The sequence below is a fragment of the Otolemur garnettii genome, unplaced genomic scaffold, assembly GCF_000181295.1.
Source record: "Otolemur garnettii isolate 467f Iridium unplaced genomic scaffold, OtoGar3 scaffold00025, whole genome shotgun sequence".
In the NCBI taxonomy this organism is placed as follows: domain Eukaryota; kingdom Metazoa; phylum Chordata; class Mammalia; order Primates; family Galagidae; genus Otolemur; species Otolemur garnettii.
Window position 1 is genome coordinate 11,968,565 of NW_003852420.1, and position 14,777 is coordinate 11,983,341.

Consider the following 14,777-nt stretch of genomic DNA (forward strand, 5'->3'; position numbering starts at 1 on the left):
AAAAAAAAAAAAAAAAGAAACTGGAAGCTGGATAAACGTTACCTGATAGTTGATTAACATAAATTTCATAGATGTTAAGGATACAGTCAAGCTACATTTTATTAAATTGGGAATATTCTGTAAAAATGGAAAGAAAATGAAAAATAAAAGAAGCTCCTACCCTGCCACTCTGAGAAACAGGAGCATCCTCTGACGTCACTTGAATTGCAGATGCCTCGATAAGGAAAACCACAGTTATTTGTACAGTAAGGAATGTCACATGCTTCACCACTCCAGTTTTCAGAACATTCACACTCAACAGTGTTGCTGGTATTACTGATCTTGCATTCTCCTCGGCCTGAGCAATTATTCGGACACATGTCAAAACTATAAAAACAGTATGGAAAATTAAGTTAACACAAAGCAACACTTCAATTAATTTAGCAGAACTTCTTCCTAACAATGTTTAAGAACCTATGTTCTCAATTCATTCACAAGCACAAGTGCAATATATCATTCAGCCCAAATGGGGCCACTCAACACGGCACAGCTAGGATACAAATAATGAAACAAAGCAACCCTGCTGACTTCTCATAAAAGGACAAGAATAAATAACTCGAAAGTCAAAGAAATTACCAAAAAGGAGGAGATGTATGCAATATCGTCCAGGCTTAGTTTCTCCAGGGTGACATGACCATCCTATTCTTCTTGGTAGCCCACTAATTATAAGCATTACAAAACTGCCAAATTCATGCTTGCAAGTTTGGGCAAGAAAAGAATAAAACTAACTGCCAACAATACATTACCACCCTAGTGGTATTTATGCCTTTGTATAGGCTCTGAAAATCTGTAGAATTTAAGATTATTTCCCAGGTTGGTTATATTTAAAATTTCATAGTAACTATTCATTTCAGACGGACAAAGAAGGGCCAGTTTAGCTTAAGAATTTAACTATAATGTGTCTCATATAACATAAGATAACTATATTGACAACACTTTGGAACAACACAGTTCAGATTTTAAAAAGGGGTAATAAATGGTCTATCAGGGTACTTTGAGAGATAGACTCCTTCTTCTTCTGAGTATGTGGCAACTACTAATACCTGTTAAATTATACTTGGCAAAAACCCCCAATGTTTTTACTCATTAGCAGGTAAAATGTCCCTGTCTTTCAGGAGAAACTCAACAGCAGTAATACCCAGGTAGAATCTGTGCACCTCCATTTAGTTGACAATTTACTTAATGCTCTCCCATCAGTCTCCTCAATTACAAAATGAAGAGAAATACAGTGCCCACGTCTCACTGAGTTTTTAGAACATTTAATAAGAAAATCCATGCTAACTGCCTAGCGTAATACAATGCCTGGAACATTTTTATTGCTGAAACAAAATACATAGTCAGTTCAATAAAATCACAAATACTAGACTCAAATATCTTACTTGTAAGTAATATTAAATCCAGTCAAATTATAAGCAGCATCGCTAAAAAAATGCAGCAGGGCATAACCTGATGTGGCAACCACCTCAGGGACAGTCTCGTTGCCATCTCTCTCAGGAACAATGAGGCCACTGAAACAAAAACACAATTCTTACAGAGGGAAGCAAAGACACATCCAACTGTGGTAGACACAACTAAAAACTGGAATTCATCCTTATGATTTTACAACCTAGATCAAGGGAGGGGGCAAATCCCTGTGATCCATACACAGTGATACCCTGTGAGTTCTGGACATTGTTAGTTCTGGACTCTGCAAGAAACAGATCTGAATCTTTTGTTAGGTTCCTTTTATTTTGGGTTCTATTTCTAATGAGATTTGAAATCAATAGCCCTATTCATTTTTTTTTAACTTTTCAGAGTGTTCCTTTGAAAAACTGAGCAAACCTCTACAATCACATAAAGCAATAAATTTTATGAGTTGATAAATACCAAATATATACTACTGCACTACATAAAATATTTATACTGGATATAAAGTATTTATTTATGTAAAAATATAAATAAAGAAGCTAAATAAACACCTAGAACCCCTAAACCATTAGCATTCTGATGCATTTTCTTGGCTTTGTTATCATGTTCATTTTATATTCTATTTTACAAATAATATACTATAGGCATTTCCTATACCACTAACAGCCCTCTAGGTTCTCCCTAAGACCCCAATCTGAGTCCAGCATATAATAGATTCTAAATAAGCATTTGCTGGGTGCCTGGATAAGGAAAAGAATTATTGTAAAGAAATTCTAATAAAGAAATTCCTAATTAGGAAAAGAATTACTGAATCAAGGGGTATAAAATGATGGCTTTAAGACTCGTGATCCATAATATCAACTTGGTTTCTGGTAGAGAGATGCTGACTAGAAATCCTATCAATACAGGATAAAAGGGTCCATTCCACCTCACCTTGCCAACAAATAATCCTATTTTTGTTTTGCTAATTTAAAAAGTGACTTTTTTAAACTGTGGTTTTGAATTCTTTTATTCTCCTATGGTTAATCTTTTTTCTTACATTTACTTGCCATTTGCACTTCTTTGTATGTTCATGACTTTTGCCCCATTATGGATTCACTATCACTATGTTCGATGAAAGCCTAGATCCTTTCCAGCCCTGTGCAATTTGCTACACACACACACACAATTCCACCCAATGAAGATACCATCTCCCACTGCTCTCTTCCTTTCACTCAGTAAGCCCAGCCCCCATACTTTCCAGGAGCACACACCAGGGCCCATGACAATCTTTTTTTTTTCTTTTTAACAGAGTCTCACTTTGTTGCCCTTGCTAGAGTGCCATGACATCACAGCTCACAGTAACCTCCAGCTTCAGCCTCCCAAGTAGCTGGGACTACAGGCGCCCACCACAACGCCCGGCTATTTTTTTTGTTGCAGTTTGGCCAGGGGCCAGGTTGAACCCACCACCCTCAGTATATGGAGCCGTGCCCTACTCACTGAGCCACAGGCGCTGCCCAACCTATGACAATCTTAAATGCTCATTTGCTATGACCTAGCAATTCTACTTCTTTGTAGAAGAAATACTTGCTCATGTATACAATAACAAATATATAAGAACTCAAACTGCAGCACTATTCAGATGGCAGTAGGTTGAAAACCACCTCAATGCTCATCCACTGGGAGCTGGCTGAATGAACCATCATACATTACACAGGCCTACAGGACTAATATAGGCAAGGAGCTTCTCAAGCATTCTGATTAGGGGGTGAGGCAACCTGCAAAACAAAGGACCCAGTGTTTGCGTACATTTGCATGTACTTAGGGAAGTGCATATAAAAATGACTAGATGAGTACATAAGCAGGGAATGAAGATTAGGCGTGGATGGGATTTTTATTTAATTTTTACTATGAGGACAAAACCCTAGGACTCTGAAGACTCTGAGAGTGCTCCACAGCTTATAAAACAGTTAACATATTTGCTACTATATGCTATGTATTCCACTAACAGATGTTTACTAAGCACTTACTACTTGTGAGGCACTGCACTGGGTACCACGAACATAACATAGTGAAAAAGACTATGTCCCTGCCCTCATAGAGTTCATGTTAGAGAAATAACAAACTCAGATACAACCCCACACACAGGTGTGTGTATGTATAACACCAGGTGTGTACATATGTAATCAAGCAGAGGAAAAGAAGAGAACGGGGTACTTTAGAAAGGGCAGTTGAGGAAGGCCTCCTGGAAGAAGTGACATTTAATCAGAGACCTAAATGAAGGGTTCAGCCATCATCATGCTTTCACCAGTTATATATACCAGAATCCCTTCAAATGCAGAAGGCATTAAGTACTGGCAAGAGCAGGGCCACTAGAAACAGGAATATCAAAAGCAATGTGCCCATAAGATACCCTAGCACATTAGAGAACTGAGGACCTCAGTCACATGTAAGAAGCTCTACACTCTCATTCTCCCAGCATGAATTTCAGGAACAAGAAGACATGAGCTCCAATTGTCACTCCATATGCCTAGGCATGTCACTGCTCTCTCTGAGCCTTGATTTCCTCAAATGCACAATGAAAGAAATCCTGTTTACATTACAGTGACTTAACGAGAATCAAACTGCTAAAGCATGTGACACACTTAACACCTCACACTAGCAGGTGCTCCGGAGTGATGGCTGATGGTTACATGGTGGGGACATTTAAGTGTGTAGAATGAACGACATTACTGACTACAACTACATCATACTAGAGAAAGTGGGTCAGTTTCCCCGCTGTCAGAGAGCCACAGGTGTTCACCTCTCTTCACTTCAAAAACTTAAAATTGTAACAGCTTTGGAATGTGCTGGTTTCTCTCAGTGAGAAAACAAACAACTGGTTTTTGGCAAACAAACTTCCTTAGAGTAAATGAACACAAACACAGGCTCACCAGCATACAAAGATGATGGGAAGTGATGGGAGAGGAAGAGGTACTGCAGGTGCACTCTTCAGCTGTCACCTTGAACCACCTCCCACCTCCCTCCCTGTTGCCCTCAGGCAGATCAATAAATTCAGGCACAAATTAGGCTGCAGCCAACTGTTCCAACTTGAGCAAATCAAGAACTGCCTACCTTTGGGTTGCTCATAATCTTGTTTTAAATCCAGACCACTATTTGTAATCATTTTGAAAAGCACTGAACTGTCGGGCATGGTGGCTCATGCCTGTAATCAGAGCACTCTGGGAGGCTGAGGCAGGTGAATTGCCTGAGCTCAGGAGTTCAAGACCAGCCAGAGCAAGATTCCATCTCTAAAAAATAGCTGGGCTATAGTCCCAGCTACTTGTGAGGCTGAGGCAAGAGAATCACTGAGTCCAAGAGTTTGAGATTGCTATGAGCTGTGATGCTACGGCACTCTACCGAGGGTGACAAAGTGAGACTCTGTCTCAAAAAAAAGAAAGAAAGAAAATTACTAAACTTTTTTTTAATATACCTGATCAATATAATTGTCAAAGACAAATATGGGCTCTTGTGCTCTCTAAACATACCTGGGTATCACCTAACTTTACCAACTAGACTGTGTAAGCTGACTTAGCAATCCTCAGTTTGACATACCTACCTACCTTATAAGACTATAAGAACAAGTGCAGAGACATGTGGAAAGTAAGGCAGATTCCTAAAGTCAGGGCCACATAATAGTGCCAGGCTGGGTCTACACCTAGGACTAGTGAAGGAGGGTCTAAGAACAGGAGAGAAGTACCGGCCTGCGAGTAGCTTCTCTAAGTGTGCTTTAGTCTGACCCTGTTCTCAAAGGGATGCTGGACAGGTTGACCTCAGCTTTCACAAGGCTTCCTCTGATCATAGTAACTGCCTCATCATATATGACTCCCTTTAAAAAAATAAATAAATGCTCTAAAATGAATAATGTCCTTTTGAAGCCTTCTCAGGAGGAAAATCACTCCCCCTGCTCCATCACCAATATCACCTCCACATTCCCTACCAACTGATTCTGGGAGAGTGCCTGCTCCACAAAGGTGCTCCACACATGCATCTGTTGAATTCACAGCAAAATAACAATGTTATAGAGGCGGAAGAGTCTTTTTTTTTTTTTTTTTTTTTTGAGACAGAGCCTCAAGCTGTCCCCCTGGGTAGAGTGCCGTGGCATTACAGCTCACAGCAACCTCCAACTCCTGGGCTCAAGCGAGTCTCCTGCCTCCGCCTCCCAAGTAGCTGGGACCACAGGCGCCCGCCACAACGCCCGGCTATTTTTTGGTTGCAGCCATCACTGTTGTTTTGGCGGGTCCGGGCTGGGGATTCGAACCCGCCACCTTAGGTGTACGTGGCTGGCGCCTTAGCCGGTTGAGCTATAGGCGCCGAGCCGAGGCGGAAGAGTCTTAAAGATAAATTAATCCAGTGGTTCTCACACGTGTCTAGTAATGGAACTGTGTATGTTAAACAAATTTTATTCAGAACTTCAATATACAAGAGAAAAATGTGATCCACCAGTTCAGAATCAAACTAAACTTCATAGTTTGCAGCACCCCCAGAGACCACAGACTGAACTAACACAGTGCACTACCTTCATTTTCTGTTTTAGAGGTCTAGAGCCTTAAATGACCTATTCAAGTTAACACAGAGACTAAGGCAGAACACGGATTAAAAGTCCACATTTTCTGAATCCTATTTGATTCTTCTTTCCTTGATTGTCACCAGCCCTTGCTAAGCTATCTCTGCCATCTTTGTAGATGCCTCCATCCAAAATTCTCCTGGCCCAACAGCACTCCTTAGCAGTGCCCTTATGGGCCAGCAGTTTACAAATTGTTCTGTACATCAGTGCTTTAGGGGTTTTGTATTTCAGGTAAATTTCAATTTGTATATATTATCTCAATATAATTTTTAAAAATTCACAAACATGCCATAAATATTAATATAATCAATGCATTAATTTACACTGTCAGTTAACCAACTTTTCAAGAGAAACTTAAGTGTTCCTAAAATAGCCAGGCATTGTGGCAGGTGCCTGTGGTCCCAGCTATTTGGGAGTTGAGGCAAGAGAATCGCCTAAGCCCAAGAGCTGCAGGTTGCTGCGCACTGTGACACCATGGTACTCTACCAAGGGTGACAAAGTAAGTCTCTGTCTTTGGAAAAAAAAGAAATAGAAAGAAATTTAAGTATCTGTACATATATTTTGGCTTCTCTCAAAAGTTGCTGACTGGAACAGTTATAGGCTGCTGCTTGTTTTGCTGTTGCTGTTGATGTGGAATTTATATGTCTGCTCAACAAACACACAGTTCAAGTGAATCACAGGGTTATGTATAACCTGTTTGGCTCATGTTCCTACACGAGATTCTGACAAGCTGATTCAAAATGTCTGGGACCTTACAGGGGCACTGTGAATTCTGATTAACTAACACAGTAACAAGAAAGTCCTCAGCAAGTACTACTATGATAATGACATAATCGGATAATTTTCATACTTGTATTAAAGTTTAGGGCGCCTCTTGCTAAAATACAAGTTATGATTCAAATGCTAGCATAAAAATATTCATGCCAACACTTAGCCCATGCCATTTCTTTCTTTTGAGAAGGCTAGAGTGCCGTGCCATCAGTCTAACAGCAACCTTGAACTCCTGAGTTCAAGTGAATCTCCTGCCTTAGCCTCCTGAGGAGCTGGGACTATAGGTGCCTGCCAGAATACCAGGCTAACTTTTCTATTTTTAGTAGAGATGGGGTCTCGCTCTTGCTTAAGTTAGTCTCAAATTCCTAAGTTCAATCTAGCCTCCTGGAGTGCCGGAAGTATAGCTGGGAACCCAGCCCCAATGCCATTTTGCTCTTTGCCCATGTAAGTAAGTGAACCTTTAAAAATCCAGAAAACCACCCTCATTTTCAGTTCAAAGATAGGTCAGAGAGATTTCTAAGCCAAAGGGAATGGAGAAATACACAAGCACCTCAGTCCCTTGCTCTCGGGTCCTGTGGCTCCTTATGTGCTGTTTCCACCCCTCACCCACATGGGACATCAGCCAGACTAGCCCCATGTGAGGAACACAAAAATATTTGTTGAACTGATTTGTTTTTACAGTCAAAGAAATAAAATGTCTGAGGACAATAAATCTAGAAGTCAGTTGCAGATGAAAACTAACAACTATGGTTCATAAGGGGATGTGCATTTTGGAAAAACATATAGTCAAGCAGCATATGGTGACGTTTCTGTCAGCAATGGACTGCACATGACGGTGGTTCTCTAAGACTACACTTCTGTGTTTTACTGTGCCTCTTCTATGTGTAGATATACAAATACTTACTGCTCTGTTACAACTGCCTATAGTATCCCGTACAGTAACATGATGTACAGGTTTGCAGTGTAGGAGCAATAATCTATACAATATGGCCTAGGTGTGAAGTAGGCTAAGCAAATCTAGGATTGTGTATGTACACTCTATGGTGTTTGAACAATGATGAAATTGCCCAGTGATGAGTTTTTCACAATGTATTCCCATCATTAAGTGACTCATGACTATATTTTAATTCTTCTATCAAACAAAGGGAAAACAATAGAGGCAAGTTTGAATTCCTATGTGACTAAAAACATAATAAACAACATAGCTACTTGCTATTAATAAAAACTAAAACACCAAAACAATCCAGAATTCAGAGCACCCTATATGCATATTTGGTGTTAAATGGTTCTTGTTTAGTAAAGTAGAATATACTTATTGAAAAAAAGGAATCACAAGGCCAAGGTGAGAGGACTACTTGAGCCTAAGAATTCAAGATCAATCTGGGAAATATAGCAAGATTCCCCTCCCCCAACCAAAAAAAAATTTAGCCAGACATGGTGGCCCACACCTGTGGTTCTAGCTACTCAGAAGACTGAGGGGAAAAAGGCTCATTTAAGTCCAAGAGTTAAGGTTAAGTAAGCTATGCTCAGGCCACTGTAGCTTAGCCTGGCCATATACCAAGATCCTGTCTCAAAGGAAAACAAACAAACAAACAACTCACAACCGTTAACTGGTATGCTCCTCATTCTCTGCAGGTAACCACTGCTCATTTTATATATATTCTTCCAGAAAGTTTCCCTCACGCATATATATAAATACAAATACAATTATATTTGAATTCAATAAATAACTCCTAAAGACCTATACAGTAAGGAACACAGAAACAAGACGGATATGATTCCTAATTTAAATTTTTCAAAGAACTATCATTCAATATAATACTTACAAAATGTAAAAATGTAAACTTCACCACCAGCACAAGGAACAGGTAAACTTAATGGCATTATCCCAATTTTACCCATCAGGAAACTGAAAGGAAAGGTCAACTTTCCTTTTCTTTAACACGCCCAGAAACTTACCCAATAGATACAGAAACCCAATCTGGACTAGCACACAAGTACTCTTTCCGCAAAATAAATGTGTTAAGTGATGATAAAGGTGAATAGAGTAAGAATGCAATCGAGAATATACATTTAAATTTAGAAATCAAATAATGATGAACTAGTACTTATATGACTGAGCTTACCTAAAGGCAGCAACTAGTGGTGCATAAATTGAGTCCCCATCATAAACATATAAATGGTCCCAACTACATTCTGTAGCAAAATGATTGAAACGAAGTCTCATTATTCTATTTGGCCTGAAAAGAACAAAAAAAGTAACTTTTAACAAAATAATTACTATAACTAGCAAAAAACATTTGAGAATATAAAAAGAAATTAAAAAAAAAAAAGAATTTACAGGGAGAGAAGAAATTAATAATATTTAAACAGTATTCCTTGATTTGTCAAAGATTTATTCAGCACTTACTATGTATAAGAGACCATTAAACATGCAAATGCTTAAACAAAACAGATGTGATCTGTGACTTTTTGGGCCTTACAGTCCATCCAGGCCATTCATTAACAGTCTCTTACCCAATCCATTAGCCCTTCCATTTTTGCACTCCTTATTCAACTTAAGATTCCACGCTACATCATTTCACAAACACACTTAACACGTCTCTAAACTTGCCTGCCCCTCTGCATTCTCAGGGCACTAGCTGGCAAAAGCCCTGGTCTACAGGAAACCAGTTATCTGCTAAGATTGAATCCATAAAAAACAAAAAACTACACTGTACTGGAGAAAGCCACAACACTGGGCAGACACGTTCCCACACTGGTCTCTGCTTATCAACTACAAATGGCATTTTGATTCTACCCACAGTCCTCCACTAACTCTCTCCCTCACCACAACTGCTAGTACCTGTCAATGACGATTTCAAACCATCCAGTCTCACCTCCCTGCTATGCTCACACCTAGAAAAATTCTCTGAAATTCCCATTTTTCAAAAAAGATAAACCTACCTACTCTCCTTACATCTTTCAAATATTTAACATTGCCTTCTTATCTGCAACTTTCCTACCCATATTTAAATCTACTTAAGCATCACATATTTTATAAAACAACAATAAAACAAAAAGGCCTCAAATCCCAACTTTCTCTACCAAGGACCTGCCCTCTCCCTTTCGCCTTTTAACAGAGTGAAACTCGCAGAAGACTTCACTTTTCTCCATTGCCCCATATCCTACTTACCCCTTCAACTCTTTAGCCCAAACAGTCTATTCAAAAAGCTCTAAGAATTATCAATACCATCTGTACCCGGCTGATGCCTAACTCCACTGCCTCAGCATAGACCTTTCCTCTGCTCCATACTGATTTATCTCTAAGTCGACCACTAAATAAATATATAAACAAGTTAACTCAGATGGTGATGAGTACTGTGAAGACAAGAAAGGAATATGATATGGTAGAGAAAACCGTAAAAGATGAGAGGTGGGCAAGGGGCAAAAGCAAAAGGAGGCCAATTTCAAGGATAGTGCAGGAGCCCAGAAAGGAAAGGATGGTGGATCTTACAGGAATAGAGGTTGTGGTAAAAAGGGAGTCCGTAGACGGATTTGGGAAATAATCTAAAGGAAAAACTGGCAGAATTTACTGACAGGCTAAATGTAGGGAATAAAGAAAAGGAGGAGAAAAAGTTTTTGCTTAGGCTGAGGAGGAGCAACTGCACGAAGTACATTCAGAAGCAACAGTGGAAAGGACCTCAGATGGGAGTGAATGGACAGGAAGGGCAAGGGCGGAACTCCTTAGAGTAGCAGTTCTCAGAATGCAAGAGGCCCTGCCACCCTTTGGGGGGAGGTCCAAGAGGTCAAAAGTATATTCACAGTAATATTAAAACATCAAATCAAAGATATTATTGCTGTTGGCATTTACCAACAGTGCAAAAGTGATGGTGGGTGAACCTGCTGACGTCTTAGAACAAACCAAGGCAGTAGCAGCAAACAGCACTAGTGATCACTGTTACTCTTCACTAACACCCATTCTCGAAATGCAGGAAAAAATGTCAGTTTATCTTATCTTTAAGGATATCTTTATTAAGCAGTAAAAACTGTTGTTTATTAAATCCTGATCCATGAATAAAAATCTTTTTAATATTCTATGTGACAAAATGAAAAGTAAGCATAACGCACTTCTGCTTCCTAAAAAAAGTACATTTTTCTCAAGGAAAACAACTTCTGAAATTGTTTAAGTTATGAGCTAAGCTAGGCACCCTTTTTCTCCAAATAGCATGTACCAAATTTATTTGAAAGAACAACTGAGAAACTGTGCTTATTCAGAGTTGGATATTTGGCAGACAGTTTATTGGAAACAACCAAAACAAGCCTGTCACTTCAAAGAAAACAACTGATATTATTTGCTGCCAAAGATAAAATATAACCATTTTCAAGTAGTAAGTAGAGTTTTAGAAAATTTATAGCTGCTACCCAGGCACAACTTCCCAATACTTAGAACTTGCTAATGAGACCGGTAAGTGATATTAACTAATGTGATTTTTAAATTTTATATAATCAAATACATTAACCTGTGAAAGATCTGAATAATTCAGTGAACCAATATTTTCCAAATTACCTATATAACATGTTACAAAGTCATGGATGGGAAAACAGTCCGTTCAAAGTACAAGAAAATCAGTGGATTCCACACTGCAATTTACTTATCAAGTTTTGGTATAAAACCAAAGAAGACTATGTACTAAGTACTGTACTATTAAAATCTCCTCCCTTCTCCTACTTACTTCAAGTTTTAAGTAATTCTCCTGACATACTTAACCACAATAACACACCACAACAAAATGAATGCAGAAGAATGGTAATCCAGGGGCCTTCTATTTTAAGCAAGAATGTAAAACAATGCCACTCTTCTTTCCTGAAATTTTTTAATACAGGATTTTCTTTCATAAAAATATCATCTGTGCTAATGCAGTAGGTTTATAACTATTAATAAATAGTATTACTTGGTTTTAATTTCTAATACGGTAAACACAGACAGGTACAACCCACATAAACAAAAGTTCTTTGAAATTCTCAAAGTTTAAGAGTGTAAAGAAGTCCTGGGACCAAAAAGTTTGAGAAATACTGCTTTAAAGGCCTGCCATGAAGGGAGGGAGAAAAAGAAGGCAATAGTTGGAGAGGCACAGTTCGTCCAAAGGATGGTCATTTAGGCAGTAAACAGTTATTCCAATTTTCCTAGCCACCATAAAAATAGGTACTTAGAAAAATGACACAGTATTGTGATTTTCTAATGCTTTAAGCAACCCATTAAAAATATTTAGTTTTGAAACTATTAAAGTTGAAAATAGCCAGGCACAGTGGCTCAAGCCTTCAGCACTCTGGGAGGCTGAAGCAGGTGGATTGCCTGAGCTCACAAGTTCAAGACAAGCCCCAGGAAGAGCGAGACCCCATGCCTGAAAATAGCCAGGCGTTGTGGCAAGTGCCTGTAGTCCCAGCTACTTGGAAGCTGAGGCAAGAGGATCATGTGAGCCTAGGAGTTTGAAGTTGCTATGAGCTATGACACCATGGCTCTCTACCAAGGGCAACAAAGTGAGACAATGTCTCAAATAAATAAATAAATAAATAATAAAGTGGAAAATATACAGAATTTCTGGTGTATGCAATTCTTTTGTACCATTAATTAAATAGAGAACTTTTTTAAAATTAACAATGAAGATTAAGAAAAAATAAGAAAATCAAATTCACTTCTTAAATGAAAATTTATCTAAAAAGTTTAAGTAATTTATGCTATAGATTGTTAATTTCACTTATGGAAAAAGTAATGCTACACTGGGCTCTATCCTAAAAGGAAAAAAAAAACAAACTTAAGCGAGCCACACTACTTACTGTCCTTCAATGAGCCACGTGCATTTCGTTTTATATTTATAATTTCCAGGTCCATCTGTTACAAACCCAGAAGATCCAGTTAACCTGTAATATAAAAAGAAAACTTTAAGTCTGTCACATTAATTTCATATATCTTAATACATTCATTTCATAATAAAATATTTATAATTCTCAATAAAATACAAATCAAATACACTACAGCCAGTAGAAAATGATGGGATAGTTATTATATAATCACATTGCACAAACATGGATAAAACAAATACTTACCACACACATTAAAAAAGGATAGAAAAACAACAGAAGAATGAACACCACCTTACCTAAATCTTTCAGGCTGAGAAGGGAATGTTATACTTTGTAATGAAAATGGCCACCAGAGCTATTTATAAATACGAGTTTGCTTTTTAAAAAGTAAGATCACACAGCTATAGTTACAAGTAAAGTGCAGTTCAGACAGTATTTTATGCTTTTTAAATGCTACTTGAATAATATTGTTTTTATTTTCTGACTGTTTCATGCTAATAACAAACATGATTAGCGTATCTTGCATCCTGCAATCTTGTTACATTTGCTTAATAATTCCACCAAGTGCTTTTTACAGATTATTTTCTTTCTACAAATCACATCATCTGCAAAGAGTTTTACTTTCTTTTGCAAATCTAGGTGCATCCGCTAGGACTTCTATTCAAAGTTGAATGGTGTCACCAGTGGGCAACTTTACCTTGTTCCCAAGGTTAAAGGAAAAGAGTTCAAATTGTCACCATTAAGTATCATGTTAGCTGTCAGTTTTGGTAAACGTTTCTTGTCAGACTGAAGATGGTTCCTCCTATTCCTAGTTTGCTGAATATTTTTATCATAAATGCTTGATGTATTTTGTTGGATGTTTTTTCTGCTTCCTTTTTTCCCCTCAGCCTTCCCAGTAGCTGGGACTACAGACACCAGCCACAATGGCCAGCTACTTTTTCTACTTTTAGTAAAGACAGGGTCTCAATCTTGCTCAAGCTAGTCTTTTTCTTTTTTACTTTTTTTTTAACTTTATTCAAATTAATATGAGGGTACAAATATTTAGGTTACATTGTTCTCACTTCCAGGGTAAAGTTCCCTTTGTAGAAGAGCCTCTCACCCAGGGGGCATGTTATACACCCTCACAATGTGCACAAAAGGTGAGGTCTACCACAAACCCTCCCTCCTGCCATACGTCCTCCCCTCTCCCCTTTCCTGTTTTCCTCTACCCGCAATCTGGACTATAATAGTGTTTTATTTTTCTTAAGGACATGTAATTATTTATATATTGATTTCATATTAGTATGGAGTATGCTGGATATCTATTTTTCCATTCTTGCGATACTTTGCTAAAGAAGAATGTATTTCAACTCTATCCAGGTAAATGTAAAAGATACAAAGTCTCCATCTTTTTTAATGGCTGAATAATATTCCATGATATATATATAGTTTGTTGATCCATTCATGGGTTTGATGGGCACTCGGGTTGCTTCCATAACTTGGTAATTATGAATTGAGTGGCAATAAACATTCTAGTGCAAATGTGTTTGTGGTAGGGTTGGTGCCTGTGGCTCAGGTGGCTAAGGCACCAGCCACATACACTTAAGGTGGCGGGTTCAAATCCAGCCCAGGCCTGCCAGAACAACAATGATGGCTACAACCAAAAACTAGCCAGGCATTGTGGTGGGCGCCTGTGGTCCCAGCTACTTGGGAGGCTAAGGCAGGAGACTCGCTTGAGCCCAGGAGTTGGAAGTTGCTGTGAGCTGTGATGCCATTGCACTCTACCCAGGGGGATAGCTTGAGACTCTGTCTAAAAAAAAGAAAAGTTTTTGTGGTAAAATGATTTATGTTCTTCTGGGTAGATGCCTAGTAATGAGATTGGAAGGTCAAATGGAAGGTCTTCATTGAGATCTTTGAGGATTCTCCTCCATACTTCTCTCCAAAAGGGCTGTATTAGTTTGCAATTCCACCAGCAGTGTAGAAGTGTTTAAATCACTTGCTCCCTTATAGCGAGGGTTGTTTGCACTTTCTTTTTTTTTTTTTGAGACGGAGCCTCAAGCTATTCCCCTGGGTAGAGTGCCATGGCATCACGCTCATAGCAACCTCCAACTCCTGGGCTCAAGCGAGTCTCCTGCCTCAGCCTCCCAAGAGC

The 14,777-nt window shown here is 38.7% G+C and overlaps 1 protein-coding gene across 2 annotated transcripts in view; it reads right to left on the minus strand.

Annotated features, from left to right (window-relative positions):
- ATRN (attractin) overlaps positions 1-14,777 on the minus strand; it is a 150,812-nt gene that overhangs the window by 94,015 nt on the left and 42,020 nt on the right. For both annotated transcript variants that reach the window (XM_012804151.2, XM_012804152.2), the window contains exons 2-5: positions 12,620-12,703; positions 8,929-9,042; positions 1,419-1,547; positions 161-366 (exon numbers count right to left, since the gene is read on the minus strand). In XM_012804151.2, coding sequence (XP_012659605.1) covers positions 161-366; positions 1,419-1,547; positions 8,929-9,042; positions 12,620-12,703 — 533 coding nt within the window. The remainder of the gene's footprint in view (positions 1-160; positions 367-1,418; positions 1,548-8,928; positions 9,043-12,619; positions 12,704-14,777) is intronic.